Source organism: Varroa destructor, unplaced genomic scaffold (genome assembly GCF_002443255.2).
Source record: "Varroa destructor unplaced genomic scaffold, Vdes_3.0 BEIS01000004.1, whole genome shotgun sequence".
Lineage (NCBI taxonomy): Eukaryota > Metazoa > Arthropoda > Arachnida > Mesostigmata > Varroidae > Varroa > Varroa destructor.
This window is the reverse complement of record NW_019211457.1, coordinates 20,692,747-20,719,189: the sequence shown is the minus strand read 5'-3', so window position 1 is coordinate 20,719,189 and position 26,443 is coordinate 20,692,747. Positions and strand designations below refer to the sequence as shown.

At 36.2% G+C, this 26,443-nt stretch overlaps 2 protein-coding genes across 10 annotated transcripts; one reads left to right on the top strand and one right to left on the bottom strand.

The window, feature by feature from the left end:
* Positions 1-105: 105 nt before the first annotated feature.
* Orc5 (origin recognition complex subunit 5) lies at positions 106-25,118 on the bottom strand. Of its 6 annotated transcripts, none has more exons than XM_086988531.1 (12): positions 24,927-25,118; positions 11,491-11,607; positions 11,083-11,202; positions 9,747-9,947; positions 9,179-9,253; positions 8,535-8,646; positions 8,281-8,411; positions 7,736-7,918; positions 7,050-7,157; positions 6,491-6,538; positions 5,915-6,034; positions 106-789 (listed from the first exon to the last, which is right to left on the bottom strand). In XM_086988531.1, the coding sequence occupies exons 2-12, from the start codon at positions 11,563-11,565 to the stop codon at positions 628-630; spliced, it is 1,335 nt and encodes a 444-aa protein (XP_086844657.1). In that variant the 5' UTR covers positions 11,566-11,607; positions 24,927-25,118; the 3' UTR covers positions 106-627. The 6 variants fall into 6 exon arrangements, with proteins under 6 accessions (XP_086844657.1, XP_022658844.1, XP_022658846.1 ...); XM_022803109.2 differs by having other exon boundaries at positions 11,491-11,551; XM_022803111.2 differs by lacking the exon at positions 24,927-25,118 and adding an exon at positions 12,038-12,088 and having other exon boundaries at positions 11,491-11,551.
* Positions 12,015-23,500, top strand: LOC111249350 (uncharacterized). 4 transcript variants are annotated; one of them, XM_086988549.1, is made up of 7 exons: positions 12,015-12,615; positions 13,484-13,591; positions 18,279-18,633; positions 19,666-20,079; positions 20,574-20,836; positions 21,104-21,349; positions 21,726-23,500. In XM_086988549.1, the coding sequence occupies exons 3-7, from the start codon at positions 18,428-18,430 to the stop codon at positions 21,818-21,820; spliced, it is 1,224 nt and encodes a 407-aa protein (XP_086844675.1). In that variant the 5' UTR covers positions 12,015-12,615; positions 13,484-13,591; positions 18,279-18,427; the 3' UTR covers positions 21,821-23,500. The 4 variants fall into 4 exon arrangements, with proteins under 4 accessions (XP_086844675.1, XP_086844672.1, XP_086844674.1 ...); XM_086988546.1 differs by having other exon boundaries at positions 12,015-13,194; XM_086988548.1 differs by lacking the exon at positions 13,484-13,591.
* Positions 25,119-26,443: the final 1,325 nt, after the last annotated feature.

The following is a 26,443-nucleotide window of genomic DNA, read 5'->3' as shown; positions in this document are numbered from 1 at the left end:
TAATCACGCAAGCTCCTGTTCAAAACGTTACCTATACATATTTCAATGTGTTATGTATCTTTATTTACTACAAGAGAACCAAGAGGACATAAATAACTTCCAGTATGCCATTCGAACAGTACTTAACTTTTATTAAGTTGAAGACGAACAGTGTAGCTTGTTTTTTTGTTCAACATCGGTAAATACAATTCTTGATTTTTTGACATGCGAAACAGAATGCTGACATATTATACATCCGTTAATATATAATTGAATTGTTGATAAATGACTTAATACACAGGATATTGTATAAGAACCAGTCAATTGTAAACATCAGGTATCTCACACGTATTTAGGGTTCTATTATTTCTTCTCAATTTATAATACAAGAAAAGCCATTAGAGCAAGAAAAAATACTTCTGATGTAATTATTATTTCTACTGTCGCCATCAATGCTAATCGCATCGTTGCTGTTGATTAAACCAGAAATTAAGGTCTGCGCATAGAATGCTGAGATTATTGAATGTAGTCGAGGCTTCACACAATTCTTTTTGTGTATTTTCTATAGACTGACATCATCATCAGTTAGAACTCTGATTTTACACGTCACTTGTGACTATGTACGTTTTGTATTCGCAAAAACAAATTTTACATATTAAAATCCTCAAGATGCTGCGTCACATCAAAATGAACAGTGTTTGCTATGTGCAGCACATAATCCAGGTCCACAGCGCATTTGTAGCGTGGCGCACTTAATAAATCCTTTCCAGCAGTTTGTGTTACTAGGCGATGGTGCACCAGTGAGGACACCTATAGGAGTAAGGGTTTCATTATCTGCGAGTCGGCCATTTCCAATATTTCTCCAATTATACTAAAATATGATCCTTAAGAACGGCAATTATTTTAAAGCACTTAGTTTAGATGAAGCAAGGGGAAACGTTTGTGTTTGCCAGAAGCATATCAATTTACTTATGGCACTAAAATCCATCCTTCTATTTCTCCAGCTTTATTATGGATGTTGTATGAGTGACATTCTATATTTTATTCAAAATTCAGAAGATTGTAACTACCAGTGAAAATTTCATTCAATTACTCACTTCGAGTAACTGATACTGGATAGGTAATAAAAATGAATGATAAAATTCTTTAACTTGGTGCTCATTACATACTTAAAAGATTTGTTATTACTTAAGCCTTCTTCAACGTTTGACATAACACGTTCAAACGCCGTAGCTTTACAATATTTGAACGTATATGCGCTTAAAGTTACGAATTTCTACCATTTTCTAATTTCACCATTTCTTTTAATCTGTAACTCTATTTAAATTACCTTCCTTGATGTTCCGCTATCTGCTTTTTGTATCTCATATTTTTTTGCACTAATCTAACACAGCATAGCGTCGTCCTGTTTGTTGCATATAATTATCCCATACGAACCGATAAATTATAATTGCAACAGAGCCAAATTTCGTAATTACTCCAAAAGTCCCATTCAAAGTTAGATAGTTTAAGTCTGTATTAAAATACTTTCCGAAACGAGGAACATTGAGGCTCATAAATCGATTTAACCTAAAAGCTGCTTGAAGTGCGTGCAGGGTGTATACCGCAAAAAAGTACCGATCAGCGAAATGCGTTAGTAGGTATTCAATACAAGACCCGTAGCGAACTAAAGAGCAGATAGATGATGAACGCAGTCGTTCCGCGAAATATATGTTTTTATAAAATACATAAATCAAACAAAACCGTTGTGTTCGGTGGCAGTAACTTAGACTAACCAGGTATTTAAAATCGGAGCAATAAAAATATTTCCTTTAAATTATTAAAACAAATTGTTTTTGAAAAATTTCGGATAGGAAAGATGTCGTGCGGCTTCTTGATTTACTAGGCTGGTATCTGGTCATGAATGGTGCCATACTCCCTCCTATACTGAAAGCGATCATGTTCATCAGAGTTGAACAGACCAAGTTTTATTGTTTCTGAATACAGTCCCTGATGATGCATTTTCCACTTACATGTTTTTATATACTATATTAAACGCAGTCTTTTTGCCAATCAATCCTATGAAAGCTATCTATGCATAATTTCATAACCTTAATGGATGCTAGTTTATCACTAGAAAAAGACACAGGCACTTACATCTGCATTATGGTCCTGATAAGATAAATTCAACGCTACACATATCATACTAGCGCTCATTACATCCTTGGAGAAGTAAACGAATATAAGGCCTTATATGACATATAATATAGCTATAAGACTTTAACTAGTGAGCATTAGAAACTTTAGTCAAACTACGTATGTCTAAAAAAAAATGGGCTTTGTTCCATATCCAACGGCGACACGGACGGTTGCCTTTTTTGCGTATAAAGTGTATAGAGGGTATTGTTTGCGTTGTCTATTGATTTAGGAAACGCTTATTTTATGAGTATGTGAACAATATCTACTTATTTATTTCTCGTTTTTTATAGAAAAATATTTACGAACTTCACGTATAGCGCAGCAAATACACCTCAATTAAGAGATAGGTAAATTAAATAAATGTTCTAAAGAAAGTGCTATGTTTTCTCTAAAAAAACATAGCTTTAACCTACGAATCTGTGCTCTTAATTTTTTTGGCAGAACGTCGCGTTACCAACAACGCCCTGCGCGGTCAGCTAGAATTTTTATGCCTTGATCTAAAATGAACTATTTTTATTGCACACAAAAGTTGTGTGTATGCAGAATATTCTTTTAGCACCGAATAAAATACAGTTATACATAGGAAGCGTAAAGCTATCCAGGCAACGTAGAAAAAAAATTTAAATATCACAAAAAAAGTAAATATAACTTTCTCCCTGTCAGATTTCTTTGTTAAAACAAGAGTACCTTGGATGCGTCGCGAAATACTTTCAGAGGTCTGTGTCCACAGAATGAGGCCACTTCTACTAGAATTAGAAACTTCTAGTAGTTAGATTCCGAATCTATTTTAATCATTGGTTGATATATTAAACGCCGAATTACGTATTTCATATATAATATTTACTGCATTCTCTAAGTTGGAGCCAATGCTCAGAAGAAGGTACGAAAAGAAAGTGCGACTGATAATAGCGGCAACAATATGGTCTGAATTTTGTTGGAAAGTGTAATATAATTTTTTTAAATTATCGCCTAGGTATTCAAGAAGGGCATGGCAATAGAGGTCAGAAAATGGCTTGTTACATAAATGCACAATGTTCCATGCGAATAGCTTTAAAATGCCCATTTTCACTAGATGCTCAAAGACAATTAAGTTCTTTATAGGCGTCTATCTTTATTCCTCAAAAGGTGTCAGCGTTACCTTCATGAACTTTTATTTCGCTTTTGAAGCTAACATACACCAATAGGTCATCGACGTACTACTGCAGCGCGTCTACATATATAGTAACCAATCTAAATAAATACAAAGTTTTCTGCAACGTATTGCGTGTTATTTTCAGTAGTAAATGTATATTTTAGAAAGTGAGAGGTCCATACAAACTCGTACGAAACTACAAATTCGGCTGCCCCTTGGGCTCTTTAAATATCTGGTTTACGCAAACGCCACCCGTGACATGCCGATGATATCGAAACCTTATTATAGGTAGAGGATTGCTAGAACTTAAACATTTGGAATATGTTATTGAGGATCCTAAAACCCCAAACCGTAGATCTTATTGTGTCCTAAAACATCATGAGATCGAAAACTTAAAAATCTATGAGAAGCATTTTAGTATATCTGGCCTGTAATTTAATTTTATTTTAAACCTTGGTAAAATTACAAGAAAAGGTATGGTGTCTATTTCATAGTATTTTGTTTAAAAAAGAGATAAAAATTTCAGGTTTAGCCTACATGTACAAGCAAGCTATACAATGTTAATAGAATTCCCAGTATCTGATGACAGTCAAAAACGCAACTGTTTGAAAAACAGAGTAACTTATATAACATCCGATAAATGGAACGACTACTGGACTGCCCTTTTTATATCTACCATGCACTAATTTTCCTACATAATTCATTCTAGTGATCACTTTACATATACATATGTATATACATGCAGAGTGAACCAAAAGGTTTTGATAGTTGGGAAATATTTTACATCTGTCAGACTAACACGCCATAAATATATTAATGCGATAAGGAACGGACTGAACTGTGCAACATACTTCTAACAGGGATACCATACTTCGATATTCCCATATATATATATATATATATATATATATATATATAACCTATTATAGTAAATATATTTTTAGATTCGACCGGTTATCGAAGCCAGCCGGTTTATCGCTAGTCGTCAGCGGTCAAGTTTCGTAGTTGCAATATTTTTTTGCTGGCAACTCGAAGGATCAGAAAAGGCACGATATGACATGCCGCTTCTTCAAGAGTTTGCGGTAGCAGGCTGAATGACAGAAGTCCTCAGCTTTGACAATAGCCAGCCAACGAGATGTCAAAAAAAATTCTGGAGGCAGATTAGTATTGGCGGATTAGGATACGGCAGTATCTATGCGGCCCCGCTCTAATACACTACGACCTAGAGATCGTGTCTTGGTCGAAAAACTGGGATGTCGTCCAGCAGAAACTGAATGAACGCTTTCCCCAAATGGGTTCGGCCCTCCCAAGAAATTCTTCGAGCTCTGAAAGCTAAAGGAAAATTCCTTGAGGACTTCATTAAGACCAGAAGGACCATGATAAAAGAAATGAAGCCTATTTTTGTGTTCAACATCAAAAGAGCAGCAAGTCTAATCTCCGCAAGTTCCATCGTAGCAGCAAATCTAATTATTTACAGCACCTTGAAGGTACCGTAGATAGACAGATATAAAACCTATAAAAAAAGGAATCGATCTGGAACGCACGCGCCTGGCCAAACCGGATCTAAAAAGCTGATGCCGTGTGTTACCGATGTAAAGCACGAAAGCACTTCAATTCATTCGTCCATGCATACGACTATTGGGTGCTAAACTTTGCGTAGTGGATTTGCCAGCTGTACGCAGCACTAGATACAGGCGTTCAAATGAGCGCCTTTTCAACTGCGTTTTTAAAGTACAGCGACCTGCGACTTCGGGGTAGGTTTACCAGTTGGGCCGTTAAAGTAGTATTCCAATAGCCCCAGAGTTTATCGGATCAACTCTAGGTAGAAATCTCTAACCCGTCCTTCCACGATTAAATAAGCCAGCGGTGGTTGCTCTTTGCCGTCAGCAAGGTGCTGGCGTGATAAAAACCGTCCACCGATTGATGTCTCGCTACCTCTCGGAGCGCGGAGTGTAGGCGAGAGTTTGAGAGTATGTTTGTAGTTGCAAAGCCTGTCAGTTAACGAAGCCGAGCCAAAAACGTTGGTTGTTTCAAACCGACCGGGTCAGCCGACACGTCCCTTCGCCCCCATGGGTTTGAATTTTATGGGGCTGTTGCGAGTCCCGAAACGTGATCCTTTATTCGTTCTGGTGAAAATAGGCTATTACATTTGTTTGTCACATGACAGTCCGGGTTAAACAAGGTTAAATGTCTGGCCTTCAGGATGGTTACGGGACTATAGACGCCGCCGCCACGGACAGCATGAGCTACTCCCGGTCCTCGAAATGGTTGCGCTAGTTACAAACTGTTGTTTCGCTGCAGGTTTCCTTTCTCACTGTTTTCCCCAATCTCTTAGTTTCTCACCTTCGAGAACCCGAAACTTAATCACTAAGTATTGATTTTCAGCGCCAAACAGTATCTTTGCTTCCAGATTCTTCATTAGTTTCAAATTAGCTTTCAAATTCTTCATTAGTTTTATTTAACGATATGCATCTATCCCCTTCACTGTAGGAAGAACATAGGATTTAAGAGGCACATATAAACGAGGTCACAATTTTGTTTATCAGTTATTTATACTTAAAGGCCTAATATATAACTCAGTGCATAAAATGTGTAAAGAGTGGATCTGGTCAATTCACAACTTGCCTGGCTTTGCAGTATTGTTGTTGGTTCCACGCGGAAGTCCGAAGTATCCACAATGGCATGGAAGATGGCCATAAGACGATTGAGAGGGAATGGCCGGGGACCCAACAAGTGATAGTTTGGCTAACAGGTTTTATAAACATATCGAGAGTTTGAAAAAAGACAGTAATATACATCTGAGGTAATCAACCATTTTCTTTTATGACAACTTTTCAAATCCACCATTCGTTTAGGGAAAATTGAAATTGTTCCTACAGCAAACCTTTACATTTTCTTATAAATATACACTTTTTAATTTATTTAAAGTCGAATGGGTCTGATTATATATATATATATATATATATATTTTTTTTTTTTAAAAACAAAAATCACTTTACTTAGTAAATTGACTTTTATCTCTTATGTACGGCTATTCACAAAGATGAATATTCCTTGGTGCTACTAACTTTGTTAGGGCCTTCTTTAGCACTTTAGGTTAAAAAATTCAATATTTTTTCCTAATTAGTTAGTACATGTTACCTGCTAATACTATTAAGTTGAATAAATCGGTGATGGCAGTTAAATAAGGATTCTATTTACCTTACTCTTTCTGATTTGGGAAAACTTTCGCTTCTCACGGCCGCTATTCTGCAATAACACAGTAATGAGTAGTAACTCCTAGAGATTATAGTAACTTTACTAACGAAACAAAACTTAACATTTATGACACCAACTATTCCACTAAAACTATGTTTTCATATCCATAATATTCCGGCCTATGTTCTAACAGTAAATCGCTTAATAACAATAAAACGCCTTTATCCATAGTCGAGATTAACCAACATATCACATCCTCGTTTTCAAAATTCATTAGATTTGCTATAAAATACGCGTCTATTTTTTTGAGGTCATATAAGGCGTATATTAAAGACTACTATGTACATCGATATGGATACTTTTATCTAAAATAATAAATTGCGAACACTATGATTACTGTGTTTCCACTCATTAGCTTTGTGCCTAGTATTTCAAATAAATGAAAAGTTCGACTTCAAAAAGACTAATTTCGAAAGAACAAAGATATTTCTTTGAGGCTACTATGTATTTCTTTGGCTATACGTTAGATGGAAGAAGGCTAATATTTTATCATATAGCCTACCTTGACGAAAAACTTGCGATCTGTGGAAGGCGGGTTGTACGATGCAATATACGCCGCAATCAGAAGAAACTTCGAATACAATGGAAGTTCAATAATCTGCTTGTTGTTCTGAATTGTTGTTTAAGCACGTTCATTTAAAGACAACAGAACATTAAGCACAAGTTTAATAATTTTGAGTATACAAGTAAGTATATGAAATTAAAAACGGTTAAACCTTAAATTCTAAGACAAGTTTTGTAGGTAACGGATTACTATATCAACGCATGCATGTATCCTTATACTAAATTTTCAAGGGATGTCACCTACATCACTAGAATATAAATGGCTTATTAATGTAAGTTTCTGTATAGCATTTAACATGCAACAAAGTAATTGATTGTTGACGTGTTAGATAAGTGTTTTTTAGATTTGTGAAAAATGTTTCTTGAATTTTTGCTTTAAAGAATAATCGCCGTAATTATGAAATGTTCGTTCCTTGGAATCTAGATTTGAGGCTATCATATTTAAATACTCCCTCTACTAATCACAGATTTCAAACAATAGTTTTTTTTAGATCGAGTAGATTCATCACGTCCGTGATGTTATACATTATATCTAAAGCAATAAGGAGACTCCAGCCTTCTCAGGACTTTAAACTCATAGGTAATTACTCCCTATTTTATCAGATATTGATACAAGATTCTGACCATGCTTTTAGTAGCACTGTCTGATGTTTCGCCAGAAACAAATGCATCTACTTCCCGCAGATAAAGACTTTCTAAAGCTTTCTTCAAGTAAGGTTCGATGTTGTGCCACAGCTTTAGAGAGTGGTCTTTTAGTGAAGAATCTTTAGCTAGCGGAGCTGTGTAGTTTACGAAGTTTGCAATTGCCTGAAGATTAAAAGAAAATGCAAAATAATTACATTTAAGTAATACAAATCCATAGGCAACATTGGACTCGCAGGAGTCACATTTTAGCAATCAAATGGTTTCAGTGATGACACTAAATTTCGTAGATTAGAATTAATGGTACACGGCTATTGTATTTGAAAAAAAGAAAACAGAGGAGTGCCTTGTCCATTTGTAATATTTCAATGATTACCAGCTTTTCGATACTATTTGATATACTTGGTATACTTGGTTTCTGTCAATAAACGGTCATCAAGTAAACTTTGTAATCAGGAAGTTATATTGCATGTTTTTAGCATGAATAGCTTGAAAAATCAAATAGGCGAGTGTTTAAGGACACGTACGATATGCATGAGCTCTTTAACATTAGCATTGGCGTTCTTGAAAACAGGCAGGACCAGTCTAAGATAGTGCTCATAGAACTTCGTATTGCAAGTTGACGGACAGGATTCAAGAAGCACTTGACAAAGTTCGTCTGAAAATTATTCCATATAAATAGTTTTTCAGTTTCATTAAATATGTAGGCTTTCAAATTTGATAGGGTAAAAAAAATTGGTAATTTTAAAATGATTAATTTTGTATTGTTGATTACTCGTACCTTGTGTATAATACGGGAAGAATATTTCGTGGGGCGTGCAGAACCCTGAACTTGTGTGATAATGCGAAAGAGGAACAGTAGATATGAAAATACAGCTTATTACAGAATTCGCCTATGAAACAAAAAATAGATACGTATAAGTAGGCTTATAATGATGTCACCTATTGTTACAGCAGGAAAGCACCCAGAGGTAGTATCAAAGAAACCTAAATCAAGCGGCGTTTATGATAACACTATTATTTCACGTTTGGACATTTCTGGCTTCTTGCCTTTCTATCTCGAAATGTATATTTCATTTTCTGAATATGCTGAAACTGTCAGGCACAGTAAAAAAATCTATCACAAATCTAAGCAAATTCCAAACCATGAACAAATGCTTGAGCCGTAGGGTCCATGCACAAGATGCTATAACTATTCAAGGACTAAAAGTGCATTTAGACGGAATTGATGTGAAAGCGCTTTTACTTATTATTTAGTACTTGAATTAAAAGTGTCAGTTATATATAATTTAATCTCAACGGTGTTCCGTTTACCTATGTACGATGCGCACTATAGTCCACAACAATTTTACATTGACCATTACTAGTTCTTTGTAAAAATTTAGAACATTTAAACACACGATATAAAAATTGTCATGCTCTTACATGCTCCTGTATACGAAGGAAAAATGAAAGTATATTTGGATCGAAATCCCGCAGCCGCTGGGAATCGTCGAATACCTGTAATGAGAACGCGATAACAACGTTGGAAGCTATATTTTTTTTGTATGAGAATCGCGAATTAAATATTTTTAATGTTTCTTTCGGGCATTAATAGCTTTTTCAATATGAACAAAATGTACTCTCTCTACCAAAAGAAAGTGTGCATGTCGTAATTTATGTGTAAATATTGATATATATTCATACTTTCGACTATAAAAGTAGTCGATTTTGATCTATCTGCATGAATATACTCTCAAATTGAGAACGATAACGCCAGTTGACGTCAACAGTTTTATGCGCTAATAGAAAATGATCTGATTTTCTAAAATTAGTTTTTCTACGTATGATATAAATCGTGTTAAGAACTTCGTCAAATTAAATCGGCAATGAGCTTAGTAAAAGCCTTATCAGTGCCGCCTACGATTTTTCGACATATTTTTCTAACAGTCCGCTATACCTTTTTTTAATGTTACCGTGCTGCATATCATGAATTGTTTGTGTTTTTACTAACAATATAAAGACGATCATCCGGTTGGAAATCCTGAAAAAGGTGCTTAAGGAAGTCGACAGCAGAATCGCACGACTTCAGATTGCTGATTTGCTCAAGACTGTCCACTTCACGAGTGGTTAGTTGGTTAAGAATCAGTGAAAACACCGATCGAGCCTGAAGTAGTTCCACACAGTTTAACCACACATAACGGATCTTGAATTCCTGCATAAGAAAGAAAACAACGAAAACTTTGCTTTAATGTTATACCCCACGTAAAAGACGCCACCGGCTATACCATTCGAAAAAGCTTTATTAGGATAATAATATGTTCCCGCTTCTCGAATGCTTTTTAAATTTATGCTCCAAAGATTCCCGAGGACAGTATGTAACAAGCATTTTCGAGAGCTTCGATATCGCTTTTTGTTTAGAAAGAAAACACCGACGCAGCTTGAAGTACTTGTGCCGAATACCGAGAATATCCAACAGCGGCATTTCGTAACTGAAGATCTGCTCTCGTTTCGATTTCTTAAGGAAGACTGGTTGCAAGACCAGTTGAGATTGAGAATTGTAGGATGACGACCCAGCACCCTCACTAAATAGGATTAATTCAAAAAGTCAATTAATAGTTAAAACTATGTCGGTTTATCCAGTGATTGGCTTCCTCCAGAGGCAAGCGGTTGGCGTTCTACGGGTCTCATATGCCGTCCTTATACGATTGTGTAGAATTAAGGTACTTGCTGATTAAACTCACGGATACGTGAGGTGACCTCGTTTAAGACCCTACACTTTGTTTCGTGCTGGGAAGGCCCAACTGTCTCTGAGAAATGCCTAACGGTTTAAGTATTCGGCAAAAAAAAACCGCACTTATCCTGGCCTCGATAAAAACAAACGAGAAGGTGTCAAAATGTGGTCGTTTCCCACCTGGATCTTTAGAATCTAAATCGGAGATGAAATTTTATTCTAAGCAGAACGTTCACTTTCTTCGACTAACATTAAAAAACGTAATTAATGAACCGCCCAAACGTATTTGGCAAGACTATTTATAATTTGGCAAACAGTCTTTGATCTACTGAAAAGCACAAAACGCTTGATTAAATTAAAATGAACTTTCAGACCAATCTTTACGTGTGCAAACCTATGATTTTTTTAAGCTCGCACGTAGAGTAACTAGAGATTTTTACATTTATTTATATTACTTCAAAAAAATTGCTTATTGAGAGCTTGGAGGGCACGTCAAGTTTATTTAAATCATTGAAATAATTGACTTCGACAAAAATAACGGTTAAAAGAAAGCCTATGTATCTTAACTATATAATGTTATGGATAATGAAATAAACGTGGTAGATATAACACTAACCAAACTTTCTGACGATTCTGCTGCTGAAAGAATCTTCTTCACTGTGAATGATTTCCCCGTTCCAGAATCGCCGAATATAATTACGGCTTGCACTGGAATGTTCCTTGGGCATGCATTATCCTTAAATAAAATTAAAAAATAGCACTGATCGTATTAATGAACTTCGATGGATATCAAACTCGTTTTGATAAACATTGTATATCTCTCTTCTTCAAACTTTTATCGTTGCTTACAAAACGAAAGATAATTAAAGAAAACGCGATTAAAAACCATTATGAATAACCACCCGAAAATCCTTTCACTCGTACGTCTATTTATTTTAACGAATAGTATGCCTGCCTGCTCTAAATGAAATGGAAGTGCGCTATCATGTAGCGATTTTACTGTTACAGTTGGACTCAAACTTACCAAAGCAAGAAGACTTCGAAGTTGGTTAACCTGTCGCTCTCGGCAGATCACTTGCATATCACTGAAGGTTTTCATCGTAAAGATTGTAAGGGCTAATCTCTATCACAGCAACTATCCCTATTCAGATAATCAAATATACTCACAACTCAAATGCCTGACTTGCCTGCGTTTAGATATTTGTACATATTCTTTGGCCACCTGATGGATAGATTTTGGCGCGCAGTTCCGCACATTAGTGAAAAAGGACGGAACCCTAACTAGTTCAAGCGGTTCGCCACGTTGGCATAAGATGAAACTAAACTACTTGCAATATGATGAAGCATGATTGACGTCCATTTCGTAAATTGTTGAAACCTTTAATGTAAATTTAAGGTTACGTTTTTTAAATTTTGGAACAATAGTTTTAAGAGGACCATTACCATTGAACAGCCACAAATACTGTGAATGACACTTTTTTGTAAGCAATGTATGGTTAAAGATGACTGCGTATGTTTTCAACAAATAATTTTCCTGTATACTTATAGTTAATGCGTAGCGTAAAATGTACTTTTAGAAAGACTTAAATCTGGACGTTATCAAAGGTGTCCCGAGTTTCTGCCTGAAAAGAGAAAAGTAAAAAAAGGCTTAGACATTAGAACAATTTATTAAAGATTATATAGTGGAACAAAATTGATGATAATAAAAATCAACTTTTATTGTTAAATGAGTAAATTCAAGGCAGCATCAATTTGCATATGCTTAGAGTGATTGGAGCTAGGTTCCAAATGCCCAGCGTTGTTGCTACTTAGAGCTAATAGACAATAAATAGCGTATATAATTTTTGGTAGACTTCTGTTACGTCTACATCGAGCTATGGCGTGTGACAGTTTACATCACACATATATATGACAGAGCATTGCCGTGGGCTATACATTTTTATTTCATTTACTATTCTTTACAGAAGAATTGTAGAGAGACCTATATTCATTTGTTGCAAATTCAACATGTATGTTGCACTAGGTATTATTACGTGCCTGCCTGCATTCCAAATCGTCTGTCCTGACTGTGGCTCGTTATTCTCGTTCTACAATATTCTTTTGGTGAAACCTATATATATATATATATATAGGTTTCACCGTCCACCAGGTATGTATAAAATCTGTAATTGTATTAGCATTTGACAGGCCTAAAATCTTCACACAATCACAATGTGGTCTGTCATTGTTTTTTTTTGTCATAGATACTAAATTGAAGGTTTTAGGCTTCTGGTACTTTGCGTTTATTGCTCTCGTACTTAGAATGACTGGTCGATTGTCACCAAGCAATCATCAACACCTCTGCTTGTCGTTTAAGTTCATTAGATTTATGGATATCAAATACCTCCAGGTTGCCAACTTCTAGAATAGAATTAAACACAGCTCAGTTCCTTTGATTATTAGTTTTTTGTGTATCGGAACATACTTTTCGTTAAGCGTTAACCGACTCCTTTTTCCGCCCTCATCTAATACTCGCTGTAGCTCATTTGTACCTTCAGGAAACAAACTCATGCTGTCAAAGGTCTGCATAAGACCTACTTGACTTTTGCATCTAAATTTTTGGTTTTCAAGTGCGATCTTAACTTTATTTTTTACTATGATCAATAGTCATCTTTTCTGTCTTCGAGTCTTTGTAGAGACTGAATTATACACGAGACGAAGAATAAATACCTGCCTCTATTCATCCAAGGTAACTTAATTATCTGAGTATAGAGAACTTATCCCCAAAGATTTTTTTTGTTTTAGCCATCTACGGCACTCATTGACATAGTAATATTATATGAAGGAGTAGCGATCACGTTGTTTCTGTCTTATTTGTGAAAACTATGAATGATGTGCACAAAATGTATCTGTATTGCCCGTTTTTTAGTAGGAATTTGCGCACCCATCAGTAAGGTTTAGAGTAGATTATTGAAATGTATTTACTCTTTCTTTAATAACAAAGGGAATCGGATCGTATTGTTTATTGATCCCTTCAGGCAATCTGTAAACGGAGCTTCAAACGAGAAGACAAACAACGGACACAAACAATACCAAAACAAATTTTTCTGATAAAATCTTTTCGAAGTTCAAGGTTCTACCGCAAGGTTCTTACTTTTTCAAGAAATATGTTTACAGAGGCGTTATATTAAATTATTTCAGTATTGTGGCCTTTTATTCCAAGATTAAACTAAATTCTTATATAGTCTATATAGTAAGCAATATATCGCCCCGCTAATAACAACTCTCGAGGACAGGTGCTCGGCGAGCCGATAACGCGTAAAGGTTCTGTGGGTTATTCTTGCGAAAGCCAAAAAGTCTTCCATTGTGAGACTTCCCGAACTATATCTCAGTATACTAAACGTTTTTTTCCTAAAAACGAGATTCTTAAAACAAATTCATAGCAAGCTGTCCCAAACGAAGCTTGCAAACTTCATCTATTATACCACGAGTTGTATGCAGACTATTTCCGCACCTATAGATATGGCTCAAGTCTAGACAACAGAGCATATTCTTGAATAAGGGTCTGGATTAAATGCTAGAAGAAAATCATTTTTAAAATCTGAATACATAATTACTGAGGCACGTTCGGAAAGCTAAAATATCACATGAATCGGATGTTAGAAAAAAGTTCGAAGCTCCAAGATTGGTGAGAAAAAGCGTTTACTTAGACAACCGCCTCGGACGAACAGGATTAGGTTCCTAGAAAGTAGTGTGACGTTCCTAACTTTGAAAATAAACGGTTTGAGCAAGTGATATCATCGACACGGGCAGCAACATAACTAACTGTGAACAAGATGCGTTAGGATAATAAATTCCAAGCAATTGGGTGTATTTGTCCATGGTTTGTGCTATCGGATCTTTGCACGGTAGAGATACTTCGCCAGCCAAACAACCGACAAAATACCTAAACACATATACCTGCATAATTTTTTGGAACAAAAAGGTTTTAGGACAATTCACATACAGTAACCTCAGTGAAGACCGCAATGAAAGGTACATCCGAAGATGAAATTAATAAGATCTGAACCACTCACCATAATCAATTTTGAGGTTATTATAGGACGTAGCAATGTTCTCGATGACAACAACGATTGTCGGAGAACTTTTCATTTCTAATTTGACCGTACGCATGTACGTATATAGAAGTAATGTAAAGTGTACATTAAGCACTAACCCGCAGATCTCATGATAAAAATATCGGATTTTCTTAACCTCAATCGTTCGCTTCTTTTAATTATTTAACTTAGCACAATCTGTAATGGACCATTCCACATACCACGCAGTTCCCTTTTGTCGTCCTCGATATATTTTTTTTCTCTGATATCCTGTTTTAACATTTCTTTTTGATTCTTTCTTTTAGTTATTTTGAACTACATCCACCAGCTCAGTTATCGATCTTTGATATATCGGTAACTATGAGCGTTTAGATGCTTACGAACGAATTAGAAAGCAACGTTCTTACCAGCAAGTGTGTCATAGTATTGTATACAGAAACGGGCAAAATGCATTTCTAGAACTTAGCCCATGTAGTGCTATTCATGCATGAACCCAACAATAAGCAAAATTTAAACCAACTATATTCATAAGGAAGCGATCTTGAAAATACTCCTTGATAGGCATGTTTTTAGATTTGGAGAAATTTGGGAAGATGTCAAGTAACTGGAACTTCGACCAAGATTGTAATCCCTGTTTCTATTACTGAGAATATTGCACGGTAAACAACATCAGTTGATCAATCTCGTTTCCGCTGGGATGGGATGAGTCGATCACCGCATCATAAGCTACGTGCTATACCATGATCTTTAAAGGGTATAAGAATCTAGAGTACTTGAAGGACGAGAGCCATCCCATATCCTTGGAAATTACGTCCGCCTAAACGGCGTAGCTTACAAGTGAAGGTTCAATCACCTAGGATCTCCGACGGAAGTTCGACAAAGCTATGTGCAAAGTATTTGTTAACACTTGTTAATAAAGCTAGTTACCTTTAGCTAACTTTATTATAACACGCATTATTAAGTTCCATAACACTTTAGACATAGAGAATAAATTTAATAAATAGATAAAGAATAAAATCAGAGCATGGAAGAATATTGGGACTTGAATACATTTTACAAACTTTTTTAATCTATACTTTAAAGGATTAACCCGTAAGGAGCAATACCATTTCTAAGTATATAAAGGAATTGACGTATCTTCCTATCGTCTAGCTGTAACTCGGTTTCTCTAGTTCTGCTTATGATTTCTGAACCAGTCAGATCGTTTTTAAAAACGGTGGTCGAGCTCTTTGGCCTACAAGCAGTTTTTGTGCACTTAGCGGGTGTCATAAATTTACCAAGGCAAAGGAGCTTTATCATTTTAACTGTACCCCTACCTATTTACGGCGAGCCTTAGTAACTGTCAACTAAAGGTAGGAGTTTGCGGTCAGATCGAAGATAGATTGAAGGAAAAAATAAATACGATAGACCCAGCGTTTTACCGGGCGGAAGTAACTATCGACGCTCCCTGAAAAGGAAGCAAAAAGCTCTCATAGGTTAAATCACGTATTTTGAGAGTGGTTACTTACGCGATTAGGCTGCTTTACGGCGCCGTAAAAGACAATAGTTAAAATTATGGATACATGAAAAATTTAATTGATCTCGTTATTTAATTCTATATAATGTGCTCATTATATAACGTAAAGTCTTCCTGGTGAAAGATACTTTAATATATTTTATTTTCTCTGTACAGCCAGTGCAAATGTAGAACTTACAAGGTCTAATGTATTAGGGGAATAGATTAAGATATTACGTGCAGTTCTATTGTAACAGAGGATGTTTCAGCAGGCGTCATTTTCCACCACCGTAGTTGCATCATCACGTTTCTAACTATCTGCTTAGTGCAAAATTTATTTTGCAGTGACAAAGATACCATTTACTTGTGGGAGTTGAGAGTGGTACAATACGATCGGAATGGTTCTCGGAAAGATTGTTTTGTGTCTTCAGAAAGCTCGTATCCGTAACGGATCAATAAATACGAATGTTCCCTCTGCTTCGTGATCAGCGAGCTTCGTCCCAGCGTTCAGTCACTATTCCGTATTGACTATCTTGACTTGATAACAAGTACCTATAAACTAGCGTCACAGCTGAGGTGTGCTAGGGCGTGTTCAGGCACCGACATGTAAGAAAGGTTCATTAAATACTCCTAAAGAATAATTTGCTTCTTTTGTTTAAACCGGTTAGACCTGTTACCGTTGCTTCCGCCTGCGTAGCTTAGATTGGATGTTCTCAGTGTCTTCCGTCTAACGTATTCTAACGTTAGCACTTATCATTTGGATTTCGCTTGAGCTGAGATGAAGCCAGTGTGCTTTACTAAGAAGATTCTTATAGACAATAGATAAGCTCAGACGATAAAGCAGAAACTCTTAAATGAAGAGGTGGTGAACGTTTGCTCGAAGTGTTGCTTCTTTAGCGTGCATAATGTTGTACTTTATGTAAGTGAGTCGTATTGTCGTTTTGGTAAGTCAGAAAAAGAAAGGACATGCCGAATTTTAATATAAACATTTTAGTCTTATGTTTTAATTTTCTTAGTTTAGTTTAGTTTAGTTTAGTTCTAGTTTTCTTTCTAGTTTTTTTTAGGCAATTTTATTTAGTGTTACCTTATTTGATACTCTTGTCTAAAATGCTATAAAATATAAATATTTCATTGTTTATTATATATGTCATAATCCTTATTTCATACCATACATTCTGATAAGCTGCAAAAGGAGTGTTTACTTGAAGTTTAACAAAATGATAAATAGTCAGATATTAGTACGGTCTTGCTGTGAAGATATAGTCAAATTTGAGAACAGCCAAGAAAAGAATTATCAGCAAGTATGACCGAGCGGGACGCCCTAAACAGAGGGTGCATACGTGCAGTAAACGCGTGTTTAAAGTTTTGCGACTGGTATTTAAGCTTTTAGGCATTGTTTCAAATCTATACATATCTGATAAGAGCGCTCCAACATAGCTAACGCATATTTTACGGTCGTGGAAAACATTTTAAATGGTGTCATCATGAACATTTGTGTCAAAGTGATACTTACTTTCAACGGGATTAGCATAATATTTAAATAACTTGTTTAATGGACATACTTCTTATGTATATATAGACATATGTGTAAATGCATACATACTTGAAAATACCTGATTGCTTAAGAACCAAAGCTTCGTCTAAGAAAATGTGAATAGACAAGTGTACGCGTAACTTTGCGCTCTTGTTTGATATTTATATCAAGTCCATGTTAAAAAAAATAGTGATAATACGTCAACCCAAGCTACCTCTTTTCATTTACATATGTTCTTAACCGTCTAGATTTAAATCAGTCAAATGAGACACGTTAAAAAAATTAATGGACCTTAATTTTTGTTTATATTTTGTTTTTATAAGCGATAGTCTAGTATGAGTGGCTATTTTGGTCACACCGAAATAGCAGTCAGAGCAGCGAAAAATTAAAATAGACTGGATTAAAAATTTTACATGGGTGGATGTGCTGTCGGAATTTGTTGAGTATATTGTCTTTAAAATCGATTATCATATAACTCAAAATAATTTTGAATAGTATGCTAGTTTCTCTTTTTGCTAATATTCATTTCGCGATGCTATTTAAAATTAGATTTATCAGAAGGCCTATATTATAATTATTATATTATATCGTAATTTAAGTCTTTCTGCCACTCTGTAGTCTATTCATTTACGTAGATTTCAGAAACAAAATGTCATGTTTGAAACCACATATCACCTACGTTTTTCTGTGCCATTCCATATCCATAGGCCCTTTCAGCGGTTACACATGTTCAGCAAGCTTCTCTCAACAGCGACCTCAAAACCATTGTCTGATAAGCATTACGATATTAATTGCTTGGTAAAAGTCGCTTGCCGCCGTAGTGACCATCGGTGGCCTTAGATTCTACATTGATGCGATGTTCGGTATCAGTATCCGAATGCAAACCGTAGCTTATCAGGCTTTAATATGTATTGCTATCATTGGGTTCTGCGGGAACGTCGAGGGTAAAGCATTGAATGGTATGGCCGTTACGCATTTGGTGAACACGCGAGTGGCCGACCGCTTCAAGGACTGGAAAGATGGAGATGAATATGTCAACCACGACTACTACACACGAAAAAGGTTTGCCATACTTTGTTTGATGAAAACAGTTGGAAGCTCGCACAACACATCGAACACACTTTTTTTTTTCTTTTGTGGAGTCTATCTGTTATCTTAGTACAGATAGAATGAATTGACTCGTAATTTTGCATATTATAGTAAGAGGAAACTCAGATGTAAACGCTTAGGCTTTACTTCAATAATCAAGTCGAACTTTTGAGTGACGTTCTTAAGTTCATAAAAAATGAAAGCAGGACATAAATTAAAATATACAATGTAAACTGTCTTCAAAATATAGGCATTTGGCGACTTCAGTTTTCCACTTAAAAAGCTTATCCGTTTAAACACGATTTCTTTTAATACGGACCCGCAACCGAGGACTTATTCAGGGAAGGGTTGATAGACTGTTGGAGATAATTGGAGACAGAACATATGTGTTTACGTTAGTTTTTTGGGTATATTTAGTTCCATTAGGAAACTCAAGAAAATTTAAGAATCCGGATTTATGACATTATTGACCCGCAAATGGACATGGAGTATATTTCGTTTCCTCGGTTTTTCCTCTGGGCCTTAACGTCACGTGTAGGATATATGAAATCAGTTTAGCTTGCCCAACAGCTGCTTGATAAACAGAGCATCGACAAACATTAGTATGACACATAATAAAACAGCAAACATAGCTTTCGTAGTTGACCAGCTGCTTTCTAAGCAGAACTGTATGCCCAATAAAGTTGGATAGCTTGCAAACTTTGCAGCAAGAGTTAATGAGCTTCCAACCCGTTCCATAATAATGTGTGAACTCTCCATTTGTTAAAAGCTAATTACAGCGAGATTTTACAAAACGGATTTAAACCTAGGAAGTTTGGATGATAACCCTTTAATATTCTGTATTTTCTCCTTGTTTGAAACCTTCACTATTGCTATTCGACGCTTAAACATTTTTTTCGTTTTTATTGTTTTTTTTGTAATTTTATGTGTTACTGCTCTTATTGTTTCTGTTTTCCTAATCGTCGCCGTCGTTGTCATCACCGTTTTTTGCTGCTGTTGTAACAGAAACCGCAATCTCGAGCGTGAGCGTGAACATGAACTCGAAGGTGAACGAAAGCGAATGCATGAAAGGGATCTACAGAGAGAAAGAGATCACAAAAACCTCCTTGAGAAACTCCGAACCACTCCGATGGCAGCCATCGCTCCAACGGGACCACTTTCTAATCCATTACCTCAAATGCCACGACCACAGCTTCCTCCGTTTCCGACCCAAGCACCCCTACCCTCAGCGCAGATACAGGCGCCTCCAATTCAAACCAGTGATAGAAATCTGGACGTCTTAAGTACACTACCAGTAGCTCAGTACGACTCAGTGAGTATGGCTACCGGATCGGGTGCAAATTGGTTCAGTAGTGCTGGCGGCGATGACGCCGCTAGGGAGATATATTCCTCTACTAATCTTGGCGGTGGCATTTACGAGTGAGTGCTTCAGTTTTGATGTATTTCCATGTAACAATACAAATGTTGTCAGAGCGACAACAATAAAATAGTATTATCATATACGTAGACCTCTGGGAATATTTTGTGTTGCCTTAGCAGAAGCAAGAAATCCGCACTGGCACAATTGGTTATTTGAATTAAATGTTGAACTATTGCTAAATACTATATTCTTGGTCACTGTTAGTTGAATTATACCTGCTTACACAGTAATTACACAGTGTAATTACAGTGATCTCATTTTGCTATAGCATTCATAAGCGTCGACAAAGACTGCTTCGGTGACTCATTTTATCCTAGTTTGGTGTTATTTTCTCCGGGAAAACGTAAATTTCATTCACAAGTCTTACTCCATGTTAACGCGTAATCGAAATATTTCATGCTCTTGATTTCAATGAATTCAGCTCAGTTAAAACACTCTATTGCATTAACTAGTTGCAGTACTTCAATGAATTAAATTGGTGGAACCTTTTCAGTAACTTCGGTGGGAAAGGGTCATCTTTATCAAGTGGAGCGGATTGGCGAGAGCTAGCTCATTGGTATCGAGAACAAAACTGGGGACTTGACAGTGACTGGTCTTCCAGGGGGGGACACCTGGGGGGTCATGGATATGGCCACAGCTATGGTAAGAACGATCATAATAAGCATGGCGGATGCAGCAATAAAAACCATAAAATCAACGACATTAAAAATGGACTCCTGAAAGCTGGGGCCACTGCACTTTATGTCAAGAAAATCGGTGAGTACATCTGTCACATAGCACTTACTAGCCGGGATATTATAATTATATATGATAAAAGATAGAAAAATATTGTATTTTAGCATTCTTTTCTCCGCAGTGTATATGTATACATTATCCTTGTGCATTGGCCGCATAGCCTTGACCATCTGATCCGTTAAGATTGAGAACAAGCTTCATCCAACAGAACAGATTCATCTAATACAATATAGCATAAATAAGGCCACTCAACTTAAAAATAAGAATTCGGATTAATTTACCTTTCAGGCATTGCGTTCCTTGTAGCCCTTCTAGCACCTTCAATTGTCATTACTGTACTCGGCCCATTCCTAATCGCTCTCAGCTTAGCACCGTTAAACTTCCAACTCTATGGGTTTTCTCCAGCTGCCCTATCTACTCAACAACAAGCGCGGCAGCAGAAATTCATTGTGCCAGGACAACAACTACGTTCACAGCAAATTCAACAGTCGCAACCCCTTGACAAGTATTTAGCAATCAAGACTCCATCCGATGGTAAGATTAAAAATCACAGCCAAAAAAAAAAATACAAATTTAAATTAGTGCTCAATTGAGCTACTACAAAATTAAATCAATGCATTCTACATTGCTTATAACAGGCAGATGGCTTTTATTTAATGCTCTCATTAATTTTTTTGAAAAGTTTTTAATTATACCATCTAGCGTTGCCAATGTGATTGATGATTTTATATCGTTGTATTAACTTAAGTGGAATTAAAAAAATCACTGTTATTTATTTTTATATACCAGTGTTAGATAAACCTGTAAGGAAATCGATACTGTGGCTAGATTTAATAGGTGTTTATGACATCGATCCCTGCATTGCTTCAAATTTCACTTACATTAACCCAACTATTCATTAAATCATTAGGTTCGAAGGCGGTTAAGGTACGGAAACGCCGTAATATATCCAATCTGCCTAAATTCACACTAAGGTCAACAGGACATTCTTGGCCAGATAAGTAGTACTCAACAATACCTTTAGCTTCGCACCCCGTGTCGATAAAGCACCGACGATTGTTAGGCTGATTAAATCATTTCTAACGTCGGAGGCAGATAATCATTAGATAAGGCCAATTAAGTTATATTATAGAAGAGTCCAGCTCTACTTTATCATATCCGGATGCAATACGTCATATGACGCATTTACAAGATAACATTCTAAATATGTGTGTGTGTTAGGCTATAAAAATCAGAAGTTTTAACTCGATCCTCAGAAAGCAAATAAAAGGCACGAAAATAGCACGTATATTGTTTGTAGGTACAAGACTTACATCGAAGATATCATATTAAATTATTTAAGAATTTTTTGCTCATTAGTTACTGTTTCCAATTACTCGTTTGCTCATGATAGAGTATTACCTAAAACGTCCTTTCATTGATCAACCCATCCAACGTTATCGTTTTGTCTAAAAGTTTACAAATGCATTTCAATTTGGTTACATGTCATTTGTTAGCAAAGAACAAAATATAAGATAATCGGAAATAAAAAAGAACATTGACAGTGATTAAGTTATAAAGTATGTTTTTAATTTCCTGTTTTTATCTTCTTTCGATTTATAATTCGTTTGTACCTTATTTTTTTTCTAAATTACTTCATAATTTGCTGATTATTCTATAATTAAGTTCACCGTTTCTGTGAAGTCTACGAGTGCACCGATGTTGAGTCTTTTTCAACTACCTTTAGATCTGTTTAAACGCGTTATCATTTGCTCTGACATTTGTTGAGTTTAAGTATATGTTTATTTCGTGAAATGTTAAAATTTCAAGACTACATCGACCTCAATAAAAATAATGAAAACGTTTGGTGTTAAATGTGTATATCACAACCCGTATCAATTACAGGCATATTGCGTGAATCACCTTAATTCATTTATACGCTTTTCCTTGCTAGGGCTATGCCGTTGAGGAATGCATGCAAGAATAATAACGTTGTGCTAAACATGTTTATTATTTAGGAACTTTGCATGATATTATATATAATAATTGAAATAAAGTTTTGACAAAAAGTTGAGGATGTGACACTGTGTCTCTTGTACCTTTAAATAGGTCGCTGTCAAATGTAGGGTAAGTAGATTATAGAAGATTATCTGGATCCATGTGGCAACGAAGTGCACCAAATTTAGATTTGAAAGAACAATTCCTAGGTTTTTAAAATAACAAATTCTAAATATTTTCGAGACATGCCATAGAGAATAGTTACTGTATCCTAAAAGTCTGTGTTATTAGAAGACTTTAAGGATATATACGGCCGTAAGCAGATTCAACGATTGTTTATTTTGCTATACGCTCACCTGTTTCGACTTAACGCATTTAATTTATTCGAATAAACACGATAGTTAAGTTTGGAAGTAACATAGGCGGTTACACACAAGAAAAACATACTTCTAAAATTTATTTTGAGGAACAGTCCCTTCGAGTATATCTAGCTTCCGTTGTGTCTAGTTGCACACTGATTAATGCATTCCCTCTCTGTGGGAAAATTGTTTTCATTTCCACGGCATCCCCCGTAAATAAATTCTTCGCATTGGCCTGATGTCGCATTGAAAAACCATTTTGGGAAAGCAGCAAAGCACAGCCCGGTCTCCGCTGGCAGTTTGCATATGTCAGATGGAGTGGTAACCGCACCTAGAAAAAGGCCACGTAATCGGCATTTAGAATCAATATTGAGAAGTTCTACATTCAGTTAACTAGATATATAATAGACAATAGGTCGTAGTTTTCTGAGAATTTCTTTTCTTTTTTATTTCTGAGAACAGATCTTAGTCTATAGCTATCATTTATAATACAAGTGCAGAGCGAGTAGCCTTAGAACGTCCTTCCTTTTAGTCAACGCGGTTCGCTTCAGCTGGATGGAAAGAATGGGATGTCAAAGAATACGGCTCATATGAATGAGTTGCTGAAGGCCATAACCGATTTATTAAAAGCGTTCACAGGATCGTCAGGGTTAGCGTGCATTGCTATATGTATCAAGGTGCCAAACAAGTTTATTTTGACTTACATAAAAAAAAAGAAGTCATAAAGAATACATCATTAATAAGAATTACGCTTTATCTTGTTATTGGCTGGCAGGGTTTTGAGCGCGGAGCCTTCACAAATATTCTCGGAAACCTTATTCCGAGTCTTTATCTATTACAACTCTGCCACGGCCAGAGTTGGCCAGAGACTCCCGTGTCGTTAACTCAGCGACGATTTGTGTCGCGGCGAAACTTTGAGAATAGCCTGTCCTCACGCTCTAGCGTAATTTACGAAATCTAGCCCTCCCGATACCGTATGCTTTTTTGTGGCTATTTTTAGACTTTTTTATACTAAACCTGGTTGAAACGGTAGATAAAAAAAATATCCGGCCGTCTAACGACATCAGTACTCATGTACAGCTCTTCTTATCTAGCATACACCATCCTGGTATATATTCTCTTGCACTCAGTCTGGTTCCAACCTCGGTAAACTGCTAGGTCTTTAGGAGGCAAACGATCTGCGAGACGCTTGAAAGACAAACTGAGTATTGGATATTAAGGGTTTGCCTAGTCAGCATAGCACTAAACATGCTCACTTCTGTTTAGACTATTACAGCATGCCCTCTACCGAAGTAAGCCGGTCAGCTTTTACTTCCTTTTGTGGCACTTTTCAATGGCGACTACTGGCATTGGTATGATGTAATCAATGCAATGAGATCGGCACCGTTTATGAAGGTTGCGAATCTCCGTTGTCAACGGCTGCATCTTCTGTGAGTAGATCGCCGCACCTGGGGCAGCCAATATGTACTGCTTATTTTGACTTTGACAGCTTACTTCTAATGGACTTTAGCTACACGTGATCAACTCGACAGCCTCGCAAACAGTATTTGCTTGGGTTTGCCTTATCAAATCACATGTCAGTATATAATCCTGATAACTGGCATTAACTCAGAAAAAAAATAGAAAGAAACTAGAAAAAAAAATTTAATCTTGTGTACAGAAGATGTTTTACTAACCTGTAGATTTGCTGATTACTACAGATAAGAAAGCTACGCATAACGTCAAGTACCTAACGAGATAAAGTATTGCGTTATGTTTAATGCCTGCCATCGCACCTTCACGCCACAAGGTCCACAATTACACTATGAAGAGGGTCACACCACTACGCCGTGTTCCTTATAATATTTTTGACTTTAGTGTTGAACTTTGTATATGACTTTACTGTCACTCATTTGTCATTTAGCTTCTGCTTTGAAATAACGTTGAATGTTCGTCTGATAGGCGAATGACTGGATCGTTTGTTGTACGTACCTTATATACGTCAAAGAACATTTCCATCCTTCTCTCTCTCCACAAGAGCTTCACTCGCTTACATTCTGTGCATCCAGTATGGTATAACTGCTTATATCGACAAATCGTGCAGTAAGGATCCCGACGGCATGAACGTGGGCATGATAAAGTTGCATAAAAATGGTTTTTCGAATTTAACGTATTTTTCTACAGTAACGAAATAAATAGGCAGACTTAGCGCAGCTTCTTAACTAAGTCTTTGGGAGTTATCTTTAAATTATTCTCAAGTTAAATATAAATAAAACAGGTATAATCCTTCGAATATGAGGTACAAGTCATTCTGTTATTTGCACTATATCTTGAAGACGACCAATGTTCCCAAAGACACCAGAGTAGCGGGATTAGAGTAGAATAATAGCGCGTGGTTCACATTGATTCAAAATGCAGTACTGCTGGAGTATTGCCGAAAAGGTGCGCTATTTATAATTACGTTTTATTTCAAAAGTGTCGTGTCCTTATCCCAGCAATCCCTTGATAGGAAAATAATCTAAGTTTCTCTCTGGCTGGAGTGTATATATATATTCTACGCGGAAAGGCATGTATCATACATTCATCTAAATGCATAAAGCACGACTCAGGGGTTCTGCCAAATGCACAATTTGGAACTTCTACTAGACATCCTAAAAAAAGTAAACAAGGTATTTCTAAACTTACAAATAATCATTATTATGCTGATAGTATTAACCATCTATGATAAATGTATACGTAAAGCGCCTATCATAAAATCAAGTCTGTTTCGTGGAGTATTTAGTGGCGACACCGGTTATGCAACAAAAATGCAAATCAGAATACTTGAGTTAGAAAAGTTTTTTTACACAAGGAAAGTTTTGCGACTATTTCGAAAATTTCCTATTTACATTGTAAGCAACTATAAACTCAGAAAAGCTGAAAAACGAATATAATATATTCGGAGCTCTGAGTAAAAACAGTAATAGTTTTATGAAACAAACGTCATGCCTTGTAGAAGAACTGCATCTCATCACTTGCAACTACAGATGTACATCACAAACGAGTTTTCAAATTTACATGAATTACAAATGTCCATTTTCTAGGAACCGTTTTATGACATGTAACTAGTACGAAAGTGTCATCATTGTAAGTAAAATCCTAGTAGAAGAAGCGTGTCCAATTCTAATACTACTTCTTGGAATACTTCTTAGTAACGTGTGCCTGTGCACCATTAGTTAGCAAAATGTAAACCGCTATATCGCCCTTTTGATATCATTTCGTAATTCTTTTGAACTCAAGTGTAGAGCTGATGAAGCAGTAGATCATTCGATAG